Source organism: Armigeres subalbatus, chromosome 2 (assembly GCF_024139115.2).
Source record: "Armigeres subalbatus isolate Guangzhou_Male chromosome 2, GZ_Asu_2, whole genome shotgun sequence".
NCBI lineage: Eukaryota > Metazoa > Arthropoda > Insecta > Diptera > Culicidae > Armigeres > Armigeres subalbatus.
This window is the reverse complement of record NC_085140.1, coordinates 340,732,258-340,758,661: the sequence shown is the minus strand read 5'-3', so window position 1 is coordinate 340,758,661 and position 26,404 is coordinate 340,732,258. Positions and strand designations below refer to the sequence as shown.

At 40.9% G+C, this 26,404-nt stretch overlaps 1 protein-coding gene across 5 annotated transcripts in view; it reads left to right on the top strand.

Moving 5' to 3' along the window:
• Positions 1 to 21,306, top strand: part of LOC134212850 (ubiquitin-conjugating enzyme E2Q-like protein 1) — a 292,956-nt gene extending 271,650 nt beyond the window's left edge. For all 5 annotated transcript variants that reach the window (XM_062691079.1, XM_062691076.1, XM_062691080.1 and 2 more), the window contains 4 exons: positions 6,121 to 7,092; positions 19,595 to 19,736; positions 19,952 to 20,298; positions 20,363 to 21,306. In XM_062691079.1, the coding sequence (XP_062547063.1) occupies positions 6,782 to 7,092; positions 19,595 to 19,736; positions 19,952 to 20,298; positions 20,363 to 20,447 (885 nt within the window). In that variant the 5' untranslated portion in view covers positions 6,121 to 6,781 and the 3' untranslated portion in view covers positions 20,448 to 21,306. The remainder of the gene's footprint in view (positions 1 to 6,120; positions 7,093 to 19,594; positions 19,737 to 19,951; positions 20,299 to 20,362) is intronic.
• The last annotated feature ends 5,098 nt before the right edge of the window (positions 21,307 to 26,404 follow it).

Genomic DNA, 26,404 nt, shown 5'->3' with positions numbered 1-26,404 from the left:
TTAAACGGAACGCATCCCCCGTGTAAAAAAAGAATCGGGTGTATACAATATTATTCATATTTTAGCCACCTTTATAAGCGGTCATATACGAATGTGACAGAAATAGCGATGCGATACAATTTCTCTCATATACGGTTTACTTATATGTGGTTTACTTGGAAATTACCTATTCGGCCAAATGACCTATTCGGTTAAATGACCTATTCGGCATAATGACCAATTCGGCATATTGACATATGCCAAATGACTTATTCGGTCATATGATCTATTCGGCCTAATAACATATTCGGCCAAATAACCTATTCGGCCAAATGACGTTTTCGAACAAATAACCTATTCGGCCGTATGTCCAAATGACTTTCGGCCAGATGGGTTTGGCCTAATGGTTTGTTCGGCCTAGTGGTTTAGTTATGCAGCACTTAACATCGTTCCGATAATGAATACTCTAAGCATATATCGTAAAAATAAACCTTTTCTTATGAACACCTCATTTAGCGCTTTGTTTTTTTTTATGATTGTGGCACATGTGAGTGAAACTTTTGTTTTATCAATAAAAAAAATCATGGAAAATCGAAAGAATTTCTCGTTGTAGTTCAAGAAATTTTACCGTTCAAATTCAAAGGAATTTTCCGTTCAAAACTCAAAAAGAGTTCTAACAAAAAACAAACAAAAAATTTAAAAATTCAATGGTATTTCCCTTAAAAAATTATCGAAACTTTCACTTGAATTATAATGTTTGTGGAAATATAGTGGAAATTCTATTAAAAAAAATAATATATCGTCGAAACTCAAAGGTATTTTTCGTGATAATTATAAAAAAACAGAATAATTCACCGAGCGGTGATGGTGCCTTTCTCGTGCATAATAAAACAAGAAACACATAAGAGTGAAATCAGTAGTTCCATTCCAAATTTTCGACCACTATTCTAGTTTGAATCTGCAGCAAATATAACAAACTCGCTGGTTTCCCCAGCAGTGTTCCATTCATGTGTTACTGCCGAGAAAGGCGCCGTAACTGCAAAGTGGATCGATCCGTTGATAAAATGACGCGTTCATACACCAAAACAATTGAAAATTACTTGAATCTCGTGATTCATTTGTGGATCAAATCTGCAGAAAATAGAACGGAGCGGTATAAAACGGTATAAAAAATGAATCTAGAACAGCTGCAGGGAAAATGAATGTTCCAGATTCATATTCAAACTGACAGCCCAGAACGATTTGAATCACTGCTGATTTTACTCTTTAAGAGTAGCAAGAAAAGCACACAAGAGAGGTCAAAATTGCACTTTAGAGAGATAGATTCGCCTATTTCCATCAATTCACATTTATTTGCGTCCATTTGAATGCATTGCAACAGTTTTTGGAAAACAATTGTTTTTTCGATTTTGAAATTTTTTTTCCAAGGAGGAGCCCTTGGGAAAAATGGGGAAAAAACAATGTTTTTTAATAACTACTAAACGCAATGGCCGATTAGGCGAACCTGTTGCAAGCAAATCGGATAAGGCTAAATACAAAAAAGTGTCTCACATTGTTTGTACACACACACATACATACATACACACATACAGACATCACCTCAATTCGTCGAGCTGAGTCGATTGGTATATAACACTATTGGTCTCCGAGCCTTCTATCAAAAGTTCGGTTTTGGAGTGATCCTATAGCCTTTACGTATACTTAGTATACGCGAAAGCCAAAAATCTGGTGTAACGGGTCTGGTGGTCATCTGGTTACCGCTTCTGCCTATACGCAGTAGGTCGTGGGTTCAAACCCAGGCCCGTTTCATTCCTCCTACTTCGTATCTTTCCATATATTTCTCATATTCTAGCAGTCATCATAATTGGAAATAGAAAGTATTTGACTGTTGAATCTATCATCACAAAAATGTCACTTCGATAAGAACTTTGACAAGAGCCAGCTTTTCAAAATAACATTATTCTCTCAAAACTAAATACGCATTTCACTTTTCAAATTGAAAGTGATGGATGCTACTTCTACAAAGTATTCAAGGATTTCAGTAAAACATAATATTATTTGTAGCTCAGAGACGGCAGTATTTTGTAACTCGAAACTCGCCAAACAATATTCAGATAAAGCTCTAAGAACAAGAACGCCTCAATAAAATGGATTGTGCTGTTTGAAACTGTCCGTGTTCTTCTGAAGCCATTTTTTAACATTGTCCAGCAACCCCTTGACAATTCGTTATTCACCATCAATTGAAAAAAAAACTGCTTTTTTCCGGCATGAGTTAAAAAACGTTCCCAGAACCATTTTACGTAGAGTTGTAATGGAGTTCCTTTCGGTCTGACAGCCTGCAGGATAGAATTTCTATAGTTTATCATTCATATGGTTTCATTAATGTAGGATGTACTTTTTCTTACTCATAGATTATATTCTCACGAATGGAATTTTCGGAATCCATGCTACAGACCCATAAAACGGAATAAGGAACGAGTTGACTCAGATGTACCCTTATTCCGGTCAAGATATTTTTCACTTTTCAGTGTTTTCTTCTTCTTCTTCTTCTTCTTCTTATTGGCATTACATCCCCGCACTGGGACAGAGCCGCCTCGCAGCTTAGTGTTCATTAAGCACTTCCACAGTTATTAACTGCGATGTTTCTAAGCCAGGTTACCATTTTTGCATTCGTATATCATGAGGCTAGCACGATGATACTTTTATACCCAGGGAAGTCGAGACAATTTCCAATCCGAAAATTGCCTAGACCGGCACCAGGAATTGAACCCAGCCACCCTCAGCATGGTCTTGCTTTGTAGCCGCGCGTCTTACCTCACGGCTAAGGAGGGCCCCTTCAGCGTTTTATATCGGTAAATTACAGACAACGATTAGGTAATACACTACAACAGTGGTCCCCAGCATGCTTACTACCAAGGGCCGCACAGACGTTTTGAGCTGTTGAAGCGGGCCGCAGTATATTTGCAAAATTTGTTTTTCTGTTTATATTACATATTATAGAATATTGAATTTTGAACAATATATTGTATTTCTTTGAATCTTTTCTAAACAAAATATGTATTTGTAAAGACATTTCATTCTACAGATTTTATCGCCGTAGCTGACTTTTAGTCTAAACCAAGATCTTTTTATGTACAGGTTATCCGACTTGTCAATATCCCCAACTCAGCCATCTTGGCTTTTTGTATGGAATTTATGCTCGTTTGTTTACGTTTTGCACTGAAAATGTATGTTTCCCCCCCGCGCTGGTTATTCCCATCTACTGACGAAGTCGGATAACCTGTACATAAAAAGATCTTGGTCTAAACTACCGTTTTCGCCATAGCATCTTGTCGGCTCAGTTGGCAGTAAATATTCTATGCTGTTTCCCCAAATAATCATGTGGCAACTGATTCTGTAATTTTGATCTTTTGTTTTTCATACTTGTTGTTCACTATAACTTTTCGTAGCAAATAACAAAGGGGTTCTTCAAAAACTCTTTTGCGGTTCTAAGTAGCATCCGCTCGAGATTCCAAGCAAAATTCTTTTCAGATTTTAAACAGAACCAGTCTGGAATTCTGAATAGAATCCGTTCGAGATGCTGAAAAGAATTCGTTCGAGAATCTGAACAGAATCTGATCAAAATTTTAAACAGAATCAGTTTGAAATTCTAAAAAGAATCCATTCGCGTTTCTGAAAAAAAAAATTCCGATGCAGATTCGGGGCAGAATCCTTTCAAAAATTGTATGAAATTTTAAATAGAATTCGTTAAGAAATCTATTTGAAATTCTGAAAAGAATCCGATTGAAGGTTCTGAACAGAATCTGTTTGCGATTCTGAAAATAATTCGAATGGTATTCTGAACAGAATCCATTGTTGATAGTCAATGTAGTTTCTTAAGATAAAAATCCACCAAATTTAAGTTTAATTTCTCCAAAACCTAACTTATTTCAAGAAATAAAAACATTCTTATTGAGTTCCTTTAAATCGGCGAATGAATACAAATTTGCTATTATCATAACTTGAAGTATATTTGCTGTCGGCCTACATACAGTGTCGGACAAAACTATAAGACCAGAGGCCGTTTTTTATACAAAATGACCAACTTTGGAGGGCTATAAGTATCTCGGCTTGTAGTTGGCCAATCGAGCTGAAATGTTGGCTGCCCGGGAGAATTTACCTGAATTTGTCTCAGCCGAGGATACATATTTTTCGAACCACGGACTTCAAACTTAGAGACCTCTGAAAAGACAAAAAATGGTACCACCTCCACGATCACTAAATATAAGAAATAAGGACAATAAAAAGGACCTTTCAAAGGTCTGTAAGTTTGAAGTCCGTGGTCCGCAAAATATGAACCCTCGGTTGAGAGTAAATTCCACCTGGCAGCCAAAATGTCAGCTCGATTGGCCAACTACAAGCAGTGATACAGCCCTCCAAAGTCAACACGTCATTTTATAAAAAAACGGCGTCTGGTCTTGAGGTGATTCAAATATGACGTCCACTACTTTTTTGAGATTTCTAGACCCCTCTCCACTCTCTGTCACGCTTTTTTGAATACATAGCATATGTACTGTCAAAAAATCTTAGACCCCCTTCCCCCCTAAAACCTGTGACTTCATTTTTGAACGACACCTTATAGTTTTGCCCGCCACTGTGTCATCTATGTATGAAGCTATGAATTTCATAAACCATAATGATAAAACAATTCACGATATATAAATCGTGCTTCAACATCATAGTGATGTGAACTTGACAAGTTCCTGAATACACCATATAATGTATATCAATAGGCCACAAGTAGTGTATTCTCAGAAAACCTTCGCGGGCCGCAGGAAAAGGCTTGAAGGGCCGCACTTTGGGGATCACTGCACTACAATGTTACTTGTTATATCTTGTTATGCTGCTTTGTTTCAAATTCAGGGCAAATTTTCATCTAAAAATGCTTAAATATTATGACAGACTTTCTTAGCAAGTGGGCTAATGGAAGCAGTCAAAATGGCGCCAGTAGTGACGACCAACAAGTTTTGTTGAAATTTTCACTATTTATCGCTAAAAATGACGCTGGTTATCATTTCATTTCATGCATACATAACCACAGAAAAGTACAAACATATGTTTTTGTTATTTTTATACAAAAATTCTTCATTATTTATTACAGTCAAACCTCCATGAGTCGATATTCTATGACTCGATATCGACTCAAGGAAGCAAATTATGCCATATTAAAAAATATTTTCTGGGTTACTGTGATGGACCCTTCAAACGGCTTTCCAAAGATTTGCTATTCCTCATCTCGAAATTTCCATAAGTGGATGGTCCCTTCAATATCGACTCATGGAGGTTTGACTGTATTTTGTCTTGAGTGAACGGAATAAGGCGCTGATTGGAATAAGGGCATAAACTGTTGAAGTATCGTTAAATATTTTACAATTTTTGTTTTGATAACATTTATTGTGAAATACAAGATTCTACATTGAGAAAAAAAAATTCAAATCAATTAATAATTCATTCGAACGAAAAGTTTTACTCCCAAAAACACCAAATTTTCCATATTGTTAAAATTAACTTAGAAAATGTAGAAATCCTAACTTTTTTTCGCTGCGTTGTGTGTACGGATGCAATGAAAAGGAATTTGACTTGGCCCGGAGACGAGCCAGCCTAGGGCTGAAAGTCTCCTTAATACAAGATACGAATTAACCATGGAGGTGCATGGTCGTTAATATGCGTCTTCTGCAGATCAGTATCATCACGATGATGCACATCAGATCTGTCCGATGGTTTCGTTGAGTTGTGAGAATGGAGATGTAAAAAACCAGCATGTTTTCAATTCCGATGGATGTAGAGACGTTTTTTTTTAAATTGACACAAACAGTAAACAGAGCTTCCATGCCAAGTAATGAAATTTTTTTTTCTGCATAGCTTACATTCAGTTAAGATAAGTTAATATTGAGAATTATATCGCCAGTTTGGTAACCTCTACAAGCTAAATTTCTAATCTAAAGAAAATTGGATGCGAATTGACGCTCCCTATAAAACCTTTCAGAACCAAGAACCACTTCGTTTTGCTATTCATTCTAGCGAATAATCCAGTTTCAAAATAAATTGATTTTTTACTTTTCTCCTCACCATTTTCCTTTTTGTTTTCGTCTATCTTTGCAGAAGTGCTACCACCACATGGATGTGCCATACATTCAATATTGAACCAAACGTCTAAAGCTCTCGAGCACGTGCAATCACTCAGTGAGCTTATTATCCCACATCCAAAGACCAATCCAAACTCCGGTCACACGTGGTTCTATAAAAACGACCAAACAAGCAGAAAATCGCCCGTTCACAGTACCGTACCGAACCCTCGCTTCTCGAAGGAAAGTGAAAATCCTCACCCACACTGCCACTGATTGTGCAACACGAGGGGACGACGGATCCAAATGGAGAAGCAATAAACACCACGGAAGGTAAATCGGAAGCATACCTGCAACCACCAGCAGCGGCAGATGGTGCTCGGCAAATCGCCCGGAGAAACAGAAACCGCAAACGGAAGGAGCAGCGACGATAAAAATAAAAGGAAACACGTCGTCGGGCGCCGGAAAAAAGTAAACGCATTTGTTTAAGTGGGGAGTTTTCAGTATCAATTTGTTTCGGGAGTGCTACAACACAGATTTACAGTGGTGGTGGCAACCGATCAAAAAAATAGAAACGAATAGCGAGCACCTAAGCACACAGTCAACATCATCAATTCGATCCATCCATCCTCATCTTGGCCCCAGCGGGAGTTAGAGTGTGTAGTGCAATAGGTAGGACGCGTCGAAGCTGCGACAGAATGTCGTCCCGATCGAAAGATAAAGTAACGGCAGCGATTAGGAAATTTTTCAAATCCCCCGACAAGAAGGAGAAAAACCAACAGAAAGACAATGGTGCTTGTGGGGGTGGTGGCGGCCTGGCTGATGCGCAGGGTGTCGTCAATGGGTCAGGGGCGGGGTCAGGTGCCGAAGGTCCTCACCATCCGATGCTGCATCCTCTCCCGGTGACGTTGGCAGTGGCGGGAGCGATAGTTCCCAGCGGTAGCAGCAGTAGTAGTAACAATAGCAGCAGTAAAGGCAGCACAGATAGTCCCCTTCGAAGGCTACGATGGTAAGTGACATAAAATACAAGTACAGAAAGATACATATTTTTTACAGCACAGTGAGCATTAGCTTGGTAACCTGGAAACATTGCCCAACTACAGACACTCACTGTACATAAAGACTAAAGAGTATGTGGGTCAGGCTAGTACGATGAATATTAAATAAATAATTTTGAATAATTTCGACGACGCTCTTCTTCGGCTCTTTCAGTCTTTATGACAAGCAAAAACGGGTGTCCTACGAAAGGCTGAAACACATAAGGCTGAACTCAAACGGCCGAAACCTCGAAAGGCTGAAAATCGCATGAGGCTGAAAGTATCAAAAGGCTGTAAAGTATCAGAAGGCTGAAATTTGTGAGATGCAGTAAATCCCACCCGTGAGAAGGAGTACATCTTGAGTGGTTGAATTTTGAATAAAAATAAAGATTCAACATAAAGAATAAATATGAGGAATTGAAAATAGAGAATAAAGAATTGAAAATAAAGAATAAAGAACAAAGAATAAAAAATGAAGAATAAAGAACAAAGAAAAAAGAAGTAAAAAGAGATAGGAGGAAGAAATAAGGAAGAAGAAAGACAGAGGAGGAAATAAGGCAGAAGAAAGAAGGAAGAAGAAAGACAGAGAAGGAAAAAAGGCAGAAGAAAGAAGGAAGAAGAACAAAGAAACAAGAAAGAAGGAATAAGGAAGAAGAAAAAGAAAGAAATAAAAAGAAAGAAGGAAGAGGAAAGTAAAAATAATGAAAAAGGTAGAAGAAGGAAAAAATGAGGATGAAAGGTAGAAGAAAGAATAAGAAAGAAGAATAGAGAAGTAACAAGGAAAAAGGAAGAAAGTAGGAGGATGGAAGAGAGAAGAAGGAAGAAGAAAGTTAGACGAAAGAATGAGGAAGGAAGAAGAAGGAGGTTTAACAGGAAATAAGGAAGATATAATGAAGAAAGTAGTTGGAAGACAGAAGACGGAAAAAAGCAAAATGAAAGAAAGAAGAAGAAAAAAGGAAAAGGAAGAAAGAACAAAAGAATAAAGAAAAAACAAAAAGGAAGAAATAATTAATAATAAAACAGACAGAAAGAAGAAAGAACGATAACGGAACAAATAGGATGGAGAAAGATGAAAGAACGAAGAAGGCAGAAGGAATCAAGAAGAAAGAAGATTGAAAGAAAATGAAAGGAAGAAGAAGATAGAAGAAATGAGAAGAGAGAGAAGAAAATTTAAGAAGAAAGAAGAAAAAAGAAGAAGGAAGTAGGAAGAAAGAAGAGGAAAGAAAAAAGAAGGAAAAAGGAAGACGGATGAAAAAAAAATAAAGCATGAGACAACGAATCGGAAATCGAACCCACACTCCACAGCAAGTCGCTAGCCGCACGGCTACAAAGCCCACAAATCATGGCAAGAATCAAAATCCAAATGCAAGAACCAAGAACAATAAATAATGGTTTGTTCCTTTCTATGCTTGGTCTGGGGTGATAATGGTTCATCGTTCTCATAGGTCGTAGAGCAAAATCGTTAAAAAGGTACAGTGTCGACCCGATTTTGTCACTCCCCGATTTTGTCACTCCCCGATTTTGTCTACCCCCGATTTTATCACGTTTTCGACCCGATTTTATCACGTCCCGATTTTGTCACGTTTTCGACCCGATTTTGTCACCCCAAAATTTTTAGTCGTTCTTTTTATTTTCGTAAATAAAACCGCAAACAACAATGATTTTCAAGAAATAAATTTTACCGCATGGAATTTTCTATGAATAACTTTCCAGTACCTGCGAAGGATTTTGTAAGCATTTTCAACAAGAAATAACGAGTACCGTTCACGCATTTTGCCTTTCCTAGGCATACACTAATTCTTATTTGTAAAATAAATTAAAAAATTGGAAATATTTTTTTTTCCCGATTTTGTCACATGCCCTATTTTATCACCCCAAAATTCACCAGGGGGGTGATAAAATCGGGATATTACTGTATCTTATATTTTCTTGCCCTCAGATACATTCGACTTATTCTACAAGCCTTCTACGTAGTTGAAACAGAAACAGAAACCATTCTCCATTTTCACCCCCTTCGTTACACTTTATGTACACGGAAGAAAAAAAGTACCCAAAATTGAGTATTTTTAAACTTACTTTTTAGTTATTTTTTCTTTCATCCATTCTTTTCTTTTGTTGTCAAAAACAAAGAGCCAAACAATCCAACGACGCCAGTTCAATACGGGAAGCCAATTTTGAGTTTTATTACCTGAGGTCGAGATTGAGTGAATTAAACTTACATTTGGGTAAATAAATTTTCCGTTGGGTACTTTTTTAACTACTTTGACCCTACTTACTCAATTTTGGCTTCCCGTACGGATGTTCGAGGTTGGGTGAATTAAACTCACTATTGGGTAGCTTATTTCTTCCGTGTATTAAACCTCTACAATTTTTGTATGAGTCGTCACGCTGCTCGGAATCCCCCCTTTTGAAAAAAAATATTTACAATTTTGCAAATTTGACATTTAAAGACATTTCAATATTGTGGTTCGGTTGTGGGCACTTTTGAAAACTCAGCTAAAAATAAAGAAGCATGAATACAAACCACCCAGATTTAAAGGAAAAGAATAATTTATTCATTCTAATGGCCAGGAGGCACTTAAAAACTCAGAACAATCCACCAAGCAGTGATGATCAGTGTTGTAAAATGTCATTTGCATTCGTTTGCATATTTTTCCCAGAACTTTTTTTAGGAGTTAGCTATCAACTCATGAGGTATGGCGAACTTATAGCGCTTAAATGTGCCTACAACTTTGTTTAACAAGACATTGCTGTAAATATGTAATCTGAGGCGTGGGAGGCAAAATGTCATTCAAATGACATTATGTCAAATGACACGTGACATTTTGGAGAGTTTTGACTTTCCAGCCTCAGATGTTATATTCAGAGTAATGTACCCTTGGACAAAAATATAGCCCTACTCAAGCGTTATGAGTACATCTAAAATTATGATGCAAATTTGGCTTCTGAAGAAAGTTTTAAACAAATTAGTCAAATGACATGCAGATGACATTTTACAAGCCTGGTGATGATGCCTCCATGCATTAGGGATGATATTGAAAAAAATCACATAAGAAAAGTCTAAAATAGCACTTTAGGTAAATGGGTTTCAATTTTTCATTGATTTACGTTTTATCGATATACCTCACAGTCAAAAAAATCCTGATTAATCACCCTGGCGGTAATAGTGCCTTTCTCGTTCATTCCAAAAATTAATATTTTGACCATAAATTTTGATCCCATAGTCCGATCTGACTAATTTTCAAAAGGAAACAATGGGACAGGATTCCCCGTCGAATGCAACTTGTTGCAAGCAAAACAGTCAACGATTTGTTCCAAAACGTGTGGATATAATAACTAGACATACCCAAAGAACAATATATTAATTAAACTAATTATGTCTAAATAATTATAAAAACTGCATAAAAACGTCATTTTAAATAAGTTAGGGGTATTGAATTGTTTGTCTATAAAATAAGGGTGCCCACAACCGAATTTCGCAGCCTGTTTGGAAAATTAAGAAAAAAATTTCGCGCTGAAATTTTAATGGCAATCGTCATGAAGCCTCAAAATAGATTGAATTTACTGTACAAATATGCATTGGAACTCACTTTTTGAATTAAATCACTTCAATTTATGACACTTTGAAAAAGGACAAAAAAAACTTTCGTATTGTTTTTTTCGTAAAAAAAATTGATTTGTTCCTAGTTCAAAGTAGAGATCCCCATCCGGATTCAGCAGAAAACATCATGTTACAATAGCAAACTAATAACGCTTGTCAGAATGACAGCATCTGTTACCTGTCAGAAGATACGTTGGGGTGCCCATAACCGAACGGTGCCCACAACCGAACCTTCTCCCCTACATAGAGAAATGACACCATATAGTGAAGTTGTACTTCAAAATACTAAACAGCTACGATTTAGAGTTTTTATAAGAGGTGGCCACTAGATAACGAGAATTACAGAATAAATAATTTCCTATGAAAAAATTAATGCTTCCAGAGAGATATTACCTTATGTGAATGAATTCTTAGAATATCCAGAAAATTGTAGCCCACACACTTTCACTCCAACATTTTCAGTTGTTTACAACATGCCATGCTGAAATGCAAAGGGCGATGTCCAGAAACCATTCTAACCGATCGATTCAATTGTACGTTGGCGCCAGAGTTTGTAACCAGTGGTGTGTTGATCTGTCTAAGACCTTTGAGATTTTCGTGTTTTTGTGTTTCGTAATAATGTGTTGTACAAAAATAACAAGAAACTGTTTAAACATGTATACTGGACACCACCCAACGACCCAACACCCACTGTGCCACTGTACCGCATCACGATATTACCTCTACTCACCACCAGACGCCACAAAAAAGGATATGGATAGTCGGCCATTGTGGGTGGTAAAATCGGTGAAACCATGGGACATTAGCTGGATGGGCGGATGAGTTCCTGGTTATCGAGTTGAGCGACTTAACCGCCATCGCAAGACCATTAGTTCCCAACTTTTGTATAAGAAGGACGTGAATGCGACTACCAGTTCCGATAAAGGAAACTACTAGCTATTTTAAAGCAATATTAGCGATATTAGAGCGAGAAAAACGGAAGTGAATATTGGAAATCATCCAGGTAATACCATCACTAATCTTCTCCTCGATCATCCACCGCTATTGTTAACCGCCAAAAACTTACCCCATTACCATCCAGGACCCCGGTGTTTTACCGTTGAAATTGGTGTCAGCGTTAACGACGTGGTCGTTCCTGGAACCACCAACCTGGAGACCGCGTGAAAATCCGCGGTGTCGTTCCGTTGACGTCCTGTGTCTGATCAACCCAATGGTATAAGTCAGCAGACAGTGGCCATTTAGTAGCAATCTGGACTAACGGCAGGAGGAAACGAGCAAGAAAGAACGAGGAGTAGGTGGAACGGTGGATCGAGGAACGGGGCCCCGCCGATGTGTGACCGTAGCAAAGTGGGAGAGAGTTGAGGTAGGAGATAGGGCGTAAGAAAGTGGGAAAACTGGTACCTGTGTGCGAAGGCGTTAATAAAGTGGGAGTGTGTTCAGCAAAAGTGTTTGAGTGTTTTCTTGGCCGCGATAACCAAGCGCGTACGCCGACCCTGAGGCATTTGAATAAGGGGGGTCTCATTGGTGCTGGGCTGGGATCGCCCCATTAGTTACAAGTTTGAATCAAGTCATGGAAATGTTCGAAACCGTAGAGGAATCGGCTAGTAATAGCCGCGTCTACCACACGAAGCCGCGTATGGCGATTGCTTTTTTGTTCGACCCCAACAGACGCTTTCAATCATATTAATGGCATCCATTCCGGACCCGGTAGAATTGCTCACTAAACGTCAGGTTATGTCCTGTCCAAGTCCACCGTCACACCCAGAACTTTGAACGTTCATTTTCATTTTTCATTTATTTAGTTTACATCTAACCAGATAACACTGAATAAACAATTTGACGCCACAATACACGGTTCGAGGCCGCATCTCTCCATCCTCGGATACGCCCCACGCTCGCCAAGTCGTTTTGCACCTGGTCTGCCCATCTCGCTCGCTGCGCTCCACGCCGTCTCGTACCTGCCGGATCGGAAGCAAACACCTTCTTTGCAGGGTTGCTATCCGGCATTCTTGCAACATGTCCTGCCCATCGTACCCTTTCGGCTTTAGCTATCTTCTTCGCCGTAGAGTTGGGCGAGCTCATGGTTCATTCTTCGCCGCTACACACCGTCTTTTTGCACACCGCCAAAGATGGTCCTAAGCACCCGTCTCTCGAATACTCCGAGTGCTTGCTCCTCCTTGAGCATTGTCCATGTTTCATGTCCGTAGAAGACAACCGGTCTTATTAGCGTCTTGTACATGACACATTTGGTGCGGTGGCGAATCTTTTTTGATCGCAGTTTCTTCTGGAGCCCGTAGTAGGCCCGACTTCCACAGATGATGCGCCTTCGTATTTCACGACAAACGTTGTTGTCAGCCGTAAGCAGGGATCCAAGGCAGAGATGCATCTGAACACGAGAACGCGTGTTCGTGTTCAAAACGTTCTGAACACAGCACACTGTTCAAGAGCACTGACCTAACTTAGCAACTTGTATCCTAGGAAAACAAATTCAAGCAATGGCGTGCTACACATTTTTCGGCTAGTAATGGAACACGTGGGCATCTAACGGATAGAAATCAAGCATGCTCGTATGTTTTTACATAGTTCCAAATCTAAGGAATCTTAGTTACCATGATCGTTTTGCTTGCGTACCAACCCAGTGCACACTGAACAGTGTTCAGAGTTCAAAACTAAGAACACCAAGGCACGCTCTTGGCTCATGTTCTGTTCAGGATGCATCTCTGATCCAAGGTAGACGAATGCCTCGACCACCTCGAAGGTATCTCCGTCTATCGTAACACAGCTTCCCAGGCGGGCACTGTCGCGCTCGGTTCCAGCAGTCCTCAAGTGGGGCCCCATCAAGCTCACCCTCTTCCGGCAACGCTGCCTCGAGTTACTGCGCGTATGCCGTGATGACACCAGGGTGCTGCAGTCGCTCTAGGTCGTACCGTGGCGGTCGCCGGTACCGAACATTGTTGATGACAGATAGTTTTGGGCGCAGTTTAACCATCAACAGACAGTGGTTGGAGCCGATCCTAGCGCCACGATATGTCTTGATGTCGGTAATGTCGGAGAAGTGCCGTCCATCAATCAGAACGTGGTCGATTTGTGATTCTGTCTGTAGTGGTGATCTCCAGGGGTACCGATAAGGAAGGCTGTATTGGAAGTAGGAGCTGCGAATGGCCATATTCTTGGAGGCAGCGAAATCAATTAGTCGTAGGCCGTTTTCGTTCGTCAGCCGGTGAGCGCTGAACTTCCCAATAGGCGGTCTAAACTCCTCCTCTTGGCCAACCTGAGCGTTCAAATCTCCTATGATGATTTTGACGTCGTGGCTTGGGCAGCTGTCGTACTCACGTTCCAGCTGCGCGTAGAATGCGTCCTTATCATCATCAGTGCTTCCGGAGTGTGGGCTATGGACGTTGATTATGCTGAAGTTGAAGAACCGGTCTTTGATCCTCAACCTGCACATTCTGCACATCCATTCATTGATCGGCCACGCGCCTTTGCATATCGTCCATCACTATGAAAGCTGTTCCCAGCTTCTGTGTGTTGCCGCAGCTCTGGTAGAGGGTATGATTACTTCTAAACGTTCGCACCATTGATTCCTTCCAACAAACCGCCTGCTTCGTTAAGATGCCGAATCCAGGGACCTTGAGCACATAGGCGAGTATGCGTGTGCTCCCGATGACGATGAGAGATTTGCACTCCCACGGACCGAGTTTCCAATCGCTAGTTCCTTTTCGTCGCAGTGGTCTTCGCCGATGGTTCCGGTCCGTACTCTCTTGTTTATTATTCGTTGCTTATGTTTTTTCACGGATGGCTTACAGGGCCTGACACCAAACCCCTAAATTTCCGGAGGACCATTCCTCCTTATTCCCGGTGGACCATGATGCACAGTTTCACTTAAGAGTCCCTCGCTGGCACTCGGACGATGATCAGCCGTCCCTAACATAGAGAACAGGCGCTGTTGTGAGCCGCTCCTGACATGGAGAACAGACGCTCAGTAAGATTTGCACCTCCGGAGAGAAGCAAACCCACCCTGCCCTGTCAGCATACGACCACCCAAGCAGCACAAGTCAAGTGAAATTGGTTATAGCAACCTAATTGTGACTGAATCTGGTCACATATGAGTTACTGTAATCTATGTGCTACATATGTGCTGCTCGGGCATAGTTCCCACCGGGGTTGGTTATCCGATCTTCCCTAAGGTTGCTCGGGCAGCACTACGAGGAGGTAGGGATAGGAGTACAATTTTACACAACAGAAGATAGAGCCAATAAATGACGGCTCAAATCATTAGATGAAGGTACATCTTCGTTCTCGTTCACTTTGAGCTGGTGTACTTGGTGTCGGCTTTGGTTCCCTCTGAGACGGCTTCCTTGACCAGCTCGACCTGCAGCAAGAGGCGGACGGTGGTCTGAATCTCGCGGCTGGTGATTGTTGAACGATTGTTGTAGTGCTCCATACGGGAGGTCTCAGCCGCGATAAATTAGAAAATGTCGTTTACGAAGCTGTTCATGATGCTCTTCGACTTCGTCCAGGTGGACCTGCTTCAACACCGTGTAAATGTAGATGTCATAGCTTTCCTTCCTCCGTGGCGTCCGCTTTTGTTGCTTGTCGCCTTTGACGATGGTTTTCTGAGCCTTGCTGCCGTTGCCAATTGCAGCCGATGTAGCAGCTTTGTTCCGGTCGTTATGGCCATTGGTCGCGAAACCGGACCTCGACTTGCCAGTATCCAATTGCAATGGAGACAGAGACCCGGTCTCTTCGGCGACCGGTACCATTGGTCTCACTAACTCCGCCTTTCGTCCATTTGATGCCAGTGCTGCCGTGCAAAACCATGGTTAAGGCAATTTCTTAAAAGTACAAATCATAGAATAATCATATTCATTTGAACAGCATGTATCGCGTTTCAGTCGCAAATCATGAAGTGGCTGACGTTGGCATCAGTAGAAGCGAAGGTTTGATTTTCATGGTTGGAAAGGCGAATAATTGAAAATAAATCGATTATTGTTTGGACCACTATTATATACAAAAGGACGTTGAAGAATTTTTCTCTAAATTTAAAAATACATCCGCAGAGTAATCATGACGCCAAGTAAAAACACATTCTTGTTCTTTAATTTATATTCTGTATACAGAAAAGCCACATGGAACGCCTGAAGTCTGTAGTTCAATCGCAGAAATGGCATCACAGCAGCCTGAGATCCGCGATATTAGGCATATTCATAATTTTAAATATTTGTTTTATAATTTACGTAATCCTACGTCTAACTGGATATCTAGGATCTAGGATATAACCACAAACAAACAGACGTAAAACTAGAGAAATTACCATCGACCATGACTTCAACGATCAATTTGAATTTGATGGATCGCTCGTTTCACACATAGAGGCGCTAACGTCGTAATCCTTTGAGATTGACATTTTACTCCAGCTCCTTCTGGTGAACGAAACATTGTTTCGTTTAACATGTGTAACGAGCCTTCGAGTCGTTACAATTATTGTAAATATTCTAATTGTTATTATTGTTCTTTGTTTCTTGTTAAATGTTTTATTCGTTTTCACGGTAGAAGTAATTAAATCAATAAAGTAAATAAAAGCAAATATACTCTATTACCAATATAGTCCACTCTTGCTGATTTGAAGGGACAACGCAGTAGCGCCGCGGTGTCACAAAACGCAAGCAATAATGTAGTGAAGAGACATTCCGAGGGGTGCTTAAACGTATAATACAATGTGCAACATAACATTGCAACATAACATAATATGCAAGAAACCATCCCATGACCCCATTTTGATATTAAGTTTAAAAATAAAATTTTGAAAAATGTAATTCAAATTTCCAAAAATTGTAAAATTAGTGTAATTTTTGCAATTAACGCACCCTTTGGCTATCGTTTTCAGGCGTTAGTTACCTTTTGTGACGCAAGATGGTGTGAATGTGTTGTCTCTTGCCTAATATATGGGGATTTACGAAGTGGACTATATTGTTAATATACTATATTTGATAAAAGTTTAAACCAGTCTAATGAGGAAAACAGAAACCACTAGAGAGAGTTCATTCGCGTTCATTTCTGCATTTCCCCTGAATTAAATAATTTACGAGATCCAACTCAGGTGGTGAGATACCGTGGGATTAAATTGCGTAAGCCACCCAAGATTGCTTGATCCCGCAAAATTTGCATATGAGCTTCGGCGTGCATCGACCTGTTGGGATTCTTTTGAAGATTTATTGACCTTTTCCGAAGTCCCTCTCACATGGACAGAAAGGTGGCTAGCTTAAGCTGTTCATGTGAAGAGACGCGAACATGCGCGAAAATGATTGTTATGAGCATGAGAGCAACCGGTATCGCGAAATTACCTTCGTGATTTCCGGTGACGAAATTAATTCGGCGGTTAATCTGAGGATTATTGAAGTGATCAGATTCACTTCGAACTGATCCGTGGAAGAGGCAGGAGTGACCCAAGTTGTTCTCGCGCCGTGGTAGTTGCTTAAAGGTACAAATTACATTAAGTGATTTCAATCAGTGGATATTTAGTAAAACCCTTTCCCAAAGAATTAATTCTTAAACGCATTCCCATAGTTCTTAGATAGAGAGTCGTGTGTGCGTTAGTTACGATCGGTGTGTTATCGTGTGTGCTGGTGGTTTAAATCAGGTAAATTGTGCAATTTAGATTATGGTCATAGTGCAGTGCTGACACGTGCAACATGCAACGGTCTCTAAATGTGTTTAGATTCGTGACCACATCGCCACGACGCCCAAGACACCACAACGAACCGTCGAGACCATTTCTGACCCCACCATCAGGTTGCGAGGTTTTCCCCGGGGCACGCCGGAAGAGGGACGCGATCGCCAATCAACGCGCCCTAGGCAGGGCATTATCGAAGAAGTAGAAGAAGAGAAGAAGAAGAGAAGGCAACCGTTTTTCTCTCCGTTGATGACGACCGACGCACATCGACGCACGTGCCGCGTCGCGCCGCATGAGACCGTAAGTTTTTCGATCCGGAGCAAAGCCATCCGTAGGCGACAACCGCATTCGCAGCATCATCAGCTAGTCCAACCGCCAAGCCGCCAACGAACAGCGATTCGATACCAGCCGTAGCAGCATCAGCATCTAGGCAAGCCGCCGACCCGCCGTCGATCAGCGTGTAGTTTTACCGCCATCGTCCGCAAGTGCATCCATCACATGGACGCCGCGTAAGTCGTCCATTCAAAGTGAGTACTCCTTTATAAAATACATGCGCATGTGATTTTCCGCCGCAACATAGCCAATACCTGTTGCTAGGCGAAGACACGGCTCGGCCGTGAGAATATGTTGAGGACTGTTTAAGACCGTACGCACATTAGTTGAGGCGTTTGCGTAGCACGGCACATATTTTTGCTGAGTGAACCACACCAGGAGAGCATACACGATAGGAGGCTAGGGACCAAATAGCAATCAATGGGAAAGGTGTAGAACTGTAGAACTGTATAGATAGGCAATCAGAGAAACAGTATGTACGCTAGTATTAGTAAGCTGAAAGCTTAATAAAAATGGGATAAAAGCTCCGCTGTTCTATTCGACTACAGGAAATGTTTCAATAAACACTACAGACCAAAAATATTTGTAATCTACTTGTTATTTTTGTTAATTGCTGTCCCGATGAAGTGAAGCTGATTGAAGTTATTTAATGTAGTACGTTTTCGTTGTAGTTATTTAGTTGTAGTATTTTTCTACTGGGGAGGTTGGCTCCGAAACCAACCGGGCAACTCTCTAATTCGACACGATTGGGTTGAGGGGAAATTTGGTCGCTTTACCAGTGATGATAACCCCCTCCATACTGTTTCATCACTGGCCGACGGTTGTACTTGGGTAACTGGCAATTATTTTATTAAGCCGTTACTAGTAGCGTCCTTCACAGGCGCAATTTAAGCTAGCCACCTGTCTTCCATCCAAAATTGGGAAAAAAGGAACCTTCGTCCTGTGAGGGTCTCAACGGTCGGGCACATTTAGACACGGTCGATGGTCTCCTACGGGAGTGGCGCATAAGCCATCGTATTTTCTTCTTCTTCTTATTGGCATTACATCCCCACACTGGGACAGAGCCGCCTCGCAGCTTAGTGTTCATTAAGCACTTCCACAGTTATTAACTGCGAGGTTTCTTAGCCAGGTTACCATTTTTGCATTCGTAATATCATGAGGCTAACACGATGATACTTTTATGCCCAGGGAAGTCGAGACAATTTCCAATCCGAAAATTGCCTAGACCGGCACCGGGAATCGAACCCAGCCACCCTCAGCATGGTCTTGCTTTGTAGCCGCGCGTCTTACCGCCATCGTACTTACCTACCTAAAAAGGGGAAGACGATCCGGCGTACGGTTATACATGCTCGCAAGATGGTGGTAGAGGAGTTGAGCGACGGAATTTTTTGAAAAATGTTCAAGCTGTTACGTCTGTTTGTCTGTGATGTAACCTTCAACTTTTTTTCTATATAGAAGCTACATAGCCATAAGCCATTGCATCTGCCTATTTTGCAATATCCGGCTGGATTCCAATCTAATGCTTGATTATAGATTTCGTTTTCGCCCCTACGTTAGGTGTGGCTAACCCAATCCTACTCCCGAATGTCAGTTACTATAAGGATCAGCCTCTAGTGACACCCACGATGGAGCCCGGTTTTTGGGATCCAATTGTGAGTGCACCTGGAATGAATTATGTACCGCAGACATCGATTGATGAACACTTGCAGCCGTTAAGTGTTACTGATGCACACCATGTTTCAAAATTTCAAGAAATAAACTGTTTTATAGATTGTATCTATCAAAACTAAATGATTAAATCCAACTAATGCCGAGCCCGCTCAGCCTGTATTAGTAATATGAATTGATTTTTTTGTTCTTATTACAGCGCCGTTGCTCCTAGTAATAATAGCTTAGTAAACGTTTCCGTACCAAAGCCTTTGGATACCACAATCCGATCCAGACGACTGATGAAAGAACTCAAGGAAATCGAACGGATACAGCACTCTCGATCCGATCCCTACTTTACCGTGAGTATAATTCGCTGTTCCCTACATTCAACCAACCCATTCCCCCCTACTACGGGGAATGACGGCTTTGGCAGGTTTTGTTCTATTATTGTCAGGGGATCAAAGAATATTGTGGCCAAATTTCATAAAATTTGGTCGACAAAAACCCCCCTGACAATAATAGAACAAAACCTGCCAAAACCGTATTTTCCCCTATTCTATTTCTCTTTGCACAGGTCGAACTCGTAAACGATAACCTGTACGAATGGCATGCCCGTCTCTACCGGGTGGATCCCGATTCACCACTGGCGGAGGACCTCACCGAGCTGAACATTTCCTTCATCCTGCTGCATCTGGTGTTTCCGGATAATTTTCCCTTTGCCCCGCCGTTCATGCGAGTCGTGGAACCACGCATCGAGAAAGGCTTCGTCATGGAGGGTGGCGCCATCTGTATGGAGCTGCTCACGCCACGTGGTTGGGCCAGTGCCTACACGGTGGAAGCGGTCCTAATGCAGTTCGCTGCTAGCTTAGTCAAGGGGCAGGGCCGAGTCTCGAGGAAACCAAAATCCAAGGAGTTTAGCAGGTAGCTATGGGGTGATTTAAATGGGATGTTGCGAAATTATAGCGATTAATGATTTCCTTTTTAGGAGAACGGCTGAGGAGGCTTTCCGGTCACTAGTCAAAACGCACGAAAAGTACGGCTGGGTGACGCCCGCCATGAACGATGGTTAAACAAGCCTGCTCAAAGCGAGGAAACGAGAATAGCTCAATCGATTGAATCAACTCAATAAAACTGGAACAAACAATACAAATTCCATTGCCTGCAGTGCTGTGGCAATTGAAGTTAGATCTTTAAGTACTCGGAACTCGCCATTTTCGAAAAATAATGACTGCGTATTGGAAAGTGCGTATCCAACTCGTTACGGGGATTATTTTTTATCTATATTTTGAATTTTTTGGAAGCTATAACAAATTTTACATTATAAGCCAGAAGAATATATCAATCCCTTGATAAAGAATAGAAACGAATGATCTCGTCCTAACGTTCCGACCTTGTATTAATGAAAGCTTACCTGTCGTCAGTCGCCACAAATGAAATTGAAAAATTCCCACGAGATTAAACGAATAAAATCGCACGGCTATATTCTAGGTAAGATGGAATGGATTTTTGAAAGAGTCTCTCAAATTGCTAGCCTCCCGAATTAGAACACAGTTCTTAGCTATTTTTTCTTCGTAAATCAAACATTTATTACTAGCATAGTGTCCAACACCATGAGTCATCATTATATGCAACATTTAATGTAGTCTTATCTAGAGACATACTTTTCATCCCATCCTATACGGCAAGATATTGATGAGCAAAACTGTTATATTGATCTAACGGCAGAAGTAATGTGCGAAATATTATGTAAAATATAAAGTATAGACAATTGTACGTGTTATTTAGTGACGAATGAATCAAAAAACAGAACGCAGAATTATTCTAATACTTGTTTTGGCCGTCAGGAAATTTAAAAAAAGAAAACAAAAGAAATGTACTTGAACTTAGTGTAGAATAATAAATGATTAACTCAAAGTCAACAACGTAAAATATGACTTTTTATTTTTGTTCAATGATGAAGCAAATGATTATCTATCATCGGCGAAACCCATTCTGAAGCTGCGTTAATACTTACTTGATACTTGATGGGCTACAGCTCTTCGATGAACCTACGCCGAGTGGAGTATCCTTCTTCACTAGACTCGATCCTGGGCCAATCGCTTCCAGTCGCCCTGAACATTGAGTGCCTTCAGGTCCTCTTCAACTGCAAAAAGCCATCGTGTACGCGGCCTTCCACGAAGCCTGCGGCCTCTTCCGGGTTCTCTACTAAATATGGAGGACCAACGCGCACTTGTAGTTTTCGAAAAAAAAAAGTGCTGCGTACCATCTATGGTGGGGTGCAAATGGCGGACGGTACGTGGAGGAGGCGAATGAACCACGAGTTGCATGAACTGCTGGGAGAACCATCCATCGTTCACACCGCGAAAATCGGAAGACTGCGGTGGGCCGGGCACGTAGCCAGAATGTCGGATAGTAACCCGGTGAAAATGGTTCTCGACAACGATCCGACGGGCACAAGAAGGCGAGGTGCGCAGCGGGCAAGGTGGATCGATCAGGTGGAAGATGATTTGCGGACCCTCCGTAGACTGCGTGGTTGGCGACGTGTAGCCATGGACCGAGCCGAATGGAGAAGACTTATATATCGCACAGGCCACTTCGGCCTTAGTCTGAACAAATAATAATAATACAAATCGTGATTCATGCGACGCCGCCAGATATCGTTTTCCGGTTTACCGCCGAGTATTGTCCGCAGCACTTTACGCTCAAACACTCCGAAAGCTCTCCGATCAGCCTCCTTTAACGTCCATGTTTCATGGCCGTATTAAGCCACCGGAAGAATCAAAGTAGTATCACCATCCAGCGCCATTTCGCTACCACCACCACTAATGAATCCAAGTTGATTGCCAGCGACCATGTACTTCGTTTTGCTGGTATTGATCGTGAGTCCAATCCTCGCTGTCTCCCTCTTAAAAGCTACAAAAGCCTCTTCCATGGCACGGCGATCAATCCCGATAATATGGATATCGCCCGTAAATCCCAAGAGCATATGCGATCTTGTGATAATGGTACCGCTTCTTTGCACACCAGCTCTCCTAATCGCTCCCTCGATTCGATAGTGCATCACCCTGCTTTAATTCATCTAAGGTAACAAATGACGACGATATTTTATCCGCAACCCTTACACTTGATTTCGATCCGTCCAACGATATACGAATCAGCCGTATCAGTTTCGCGGGAAAACCATGTTCAAGCATAATCGTATGCCGCCTTGAAATCAATAAACAGATTATGTGGCACAGCAAATACTGGGTAAAGCGTACCATTGGTACTTCGCATACCTGAAGGAATAAAATAGACCCCACCTCGCGGTCCTTAGCATCTTACCCAGCAACTCCTATCCCTACCTCCTCGTGATGCTGGCCGGGTTACGAGTAACCTTAGGGAAGATCGGATAACCAAAACCAACCCCGGTGGTAACTATGGTCGTATGCTGACAGGGTAGGGGGGGGTTTGCTCCTCTCCGGAGGTGAAAAATCTTACTGAGCGTCTATTCTCCCTGTCAGGATCGGCTCACACCAGTAATGGGCGATATGCAAAGGCGCGTGATCGGGTGGTGGCCGATCAATGAAAGAATGTGCAGGCTGAGGATCAAAGGCCGGTTCTTCAACTTCAGCATAATCAACGTCCATAGCCCACACTCCGGAAGCACTGATGATGATAAGGACGCATTCTACGCGCAGTTGGAACGCGAGTACGACAGCTGCCCAAGCCACGACGTCAAAATGATCATAGCTAGATTAACATTTGAAAAGGGCGTAACAGCCAAAATTTATTCCTTCTGATTCTTTGTCCAAATATACAGCTATATATGTAGACGAAAAACCAGGAGGAATAAATTTTGGTTGTTACGCCCTTTTCAAATGTTGGTCTAGATAGGAAAGTTGAACGTTCAGGTTGGCCAAGAGGAGGAGCTTAGACCGACTATTGGAAAGTTCAGGTCGACTGAACGATTGGTTCCACGAAGAGTGCAGACAGATTCTGGAGGAGAAGGATGCAGCGCGGACGGTCGCGCTACAGCAAGGAAAAGAAACGCCGCCTGGATGAAGCGGAGTGCGAGGAGATGGAACAGCTGTGCCGTTCTCAAGAAACACGCAAGTTCTATCAGAAGCTCAAAGCATCCCAAAAAGGCTTCGTGCCGCGAGCCAAAATGTGGAGGGAAACTGAATAAATGAAAATGAAGATAGAAGATGCGTGATTTAGTACGGGTCCCACCCCATTGCCTAATCTATGGCAATGAGAAGGCGGACACGATAGTAAACGAGTTTTTCCCATGAATCCGCTTTTCAAAATTGGCAAATGATTTGGTCACACAATGAACTTGGACGGTGGCTATTTTCCATAGTTCTAAAAGTGTCTTCACGTGCGTGGTTCAGAGGTGAGGATTTAGGTCGAGGCTTCATTCGCATGATGTCGAGGCTTATGTCCAATCACTATTCACTAAATGCACATCTGTACCAGGGTTGTTAACGTTAATCAACGATTAACGCCGTTTTGTTGATCCGTTAACGTTAATTTCAACGATTAACGATTTTTACGTTAATTTTGAAAGAACGTTAATCAACGGTAGCGTTAACGCTTTCCGTTTATTTAACGTTAACGGCTGCGTTAATTTTTACGTTAATGAGTAGCTATATGTACTGTCACGACCCATTTTTGAAAACCAAAATTTGAAATTTATCCGTAAGCCCCTTTGATATAAACATAATTGTGGAAACATATGTAAGATCAAACAATATTTACGTTTTTTTATAGTAGAACATACTCTAATGTCGCCATTACTCAGCTATTGAATATCATCGCCCAGATAACAGTATATTCGACAAAAAACATAGCATTTTATAAGAGACTTGATTGAAATTCATCACATAATGTAAAAGGCACTTGGAAATCATTAAATTTTATTAACAATCCGGAATTTGTTTTTTGAATATAAAGATTTCGCTATCACATTATATTAATTGAGATTTTAATAAAAACTGCTGAAATTGAACATTTTCCATTTCATGAAATCTGCTTTATACATATGTATGAAAGCAGTATCTTTCACCAGCAACTAAAACCTGTGCTTTTGATGCGCACATCTTGAACGGTTTGAATATGTGTAGATAATAATTGGGAAGTTGCTTTTTTCAAATTCTGTCAAAGTTGGTCTGGCTTGGATTGAAAATGCTTTCAGAATGACAATGGATTTTCGCTCGGTGAACTATGATTGATAAAAAAATCATGCCCCATATCATGTCCCATGGAAACCACATTCGCCTAGAAACGATTTGATTGTTATTATGCAGGACCTGATGGCAGATGAAAAAACATTAACGAGTAGATTATCGCTGCTCGTTGACGTTAAATCAACGCATCCCGTTAACGTTACCGTTATAATCCAAGTAACTCAACGCAACGACGTTGACGTTGAACCAACAGAAAATCAACGTCAACGGCGTTAATCGTTGATTAACGTTAACAACCCTGATCTGTACAGAATAAACCTTGTCGAAAGCAACTTATGAGGTGTGGAACCGGTTACGATCACATCGGAAAATGACGCCTCCAGAGAGCAATTATTGGATACTCTTGTAGCCCGAGGTAAACAACCCTGGGAAATAAGAGGGAGATCGCGATGTGGATTATATGCAGTTTATCTATGCCTTTGTTTACTCGGCTAATATCAAAGTCTAATGTGATTTTCTTCTTCTCAGTTTTTTTTCTCTTGTTCGATTCTGTTTTTCTGATCTGTATAGCACAAAGCCCTGGCCACCCGGAAGATGCTCCATGCTGAACAAAAATCGGACACGACGCCACGAAAAACCGTTTCACACGTCAAACGAGCGTATGAGCAGCTGGAATAACCTAAACCCAAATCCCTATCCCGTCCGTCCTGAATTGAGTAATTCATAATCTTGAGTCACCACGAGTAAAACATTGTAAAAATATCATACTTAAGAATAGCGGCTCCGCAAAGTGTCACACACGACTGAGCCTACCAAATAAATTAATTGGTTGAAAAAAAGACTACCAAATATTGGATACAGTTAGGGGAAAGTGGGGTAAGATGGTCATATGGGGCATATGGCTGGCAGTGGAGATATATCAGCTTCCACACTGATATTCTTCCCACCCCCTTCATACGGGAGCTTGGCAGAAGGAAGGTCGTGTGATATGTGCCATCACAAATATTGCCCTCCGCTCGTTTTCAAATCGACTTCTATAAAAACATTCTTCATGCCTGCCGTATCCTAACGGAACTATCAATTCTATACTTTCGCCTCTAATTCTATCATGAACATGTACGTCTAAGTTTGGAAGATGATATTAGCATTTCCATATCATTGAAAAATGATCTTTGACAACCTCACTTGTTCTTGTAATATTGATTTGAAGATGGTTAATTGAAATTCGAATTTTCTTATAATTTTCTAGTTACATAATTTAACAATTGAAGCCTAAATTACTCATTTTCAGGACAAATTGATATTTACCGAAGCTTTTATATAACTATAGCATATATACAATAATAATTTGAGGAGATTCACAGTAATTAGGTTCGATTAGATATAAATCTTTGGGTATACGTCGGCCTGGGGCGGTATTGCCAACTGCATAGGAACAAGGTCATCTCCAGGATTAAGAGTCGCCTAACCCTTAAATGCATTTAAAAAAATCATAAAGGTTGTGTACAAGACACGACCGCCCGACGTAAACTACGTAAAACAGTTTTGTGAAATGAAGAACCTAGCAAGTCCCATTATTCATGAATATTACAAAATTGTTCTTTTGATTACTTTTGAGACAACACTGGTTACGAGCAATTTTCAAAACATGAAATTAGTTGGATACGACAATTAAATATTTACATTTTGAAAGTAACTGATATATTTATGTTATTAAGTCAAATTTGTTAAATTCTCGAGTTTTGTAGAATATGAGAAATTTAGTTTTGTTTGTTTGATTTGTTGGGTTTTTACTTTAAAAAAATCAATTTCATTGTTGTTTTTTTCACTTTTCGAAAAATCTTCTAAATGAGCTTAAT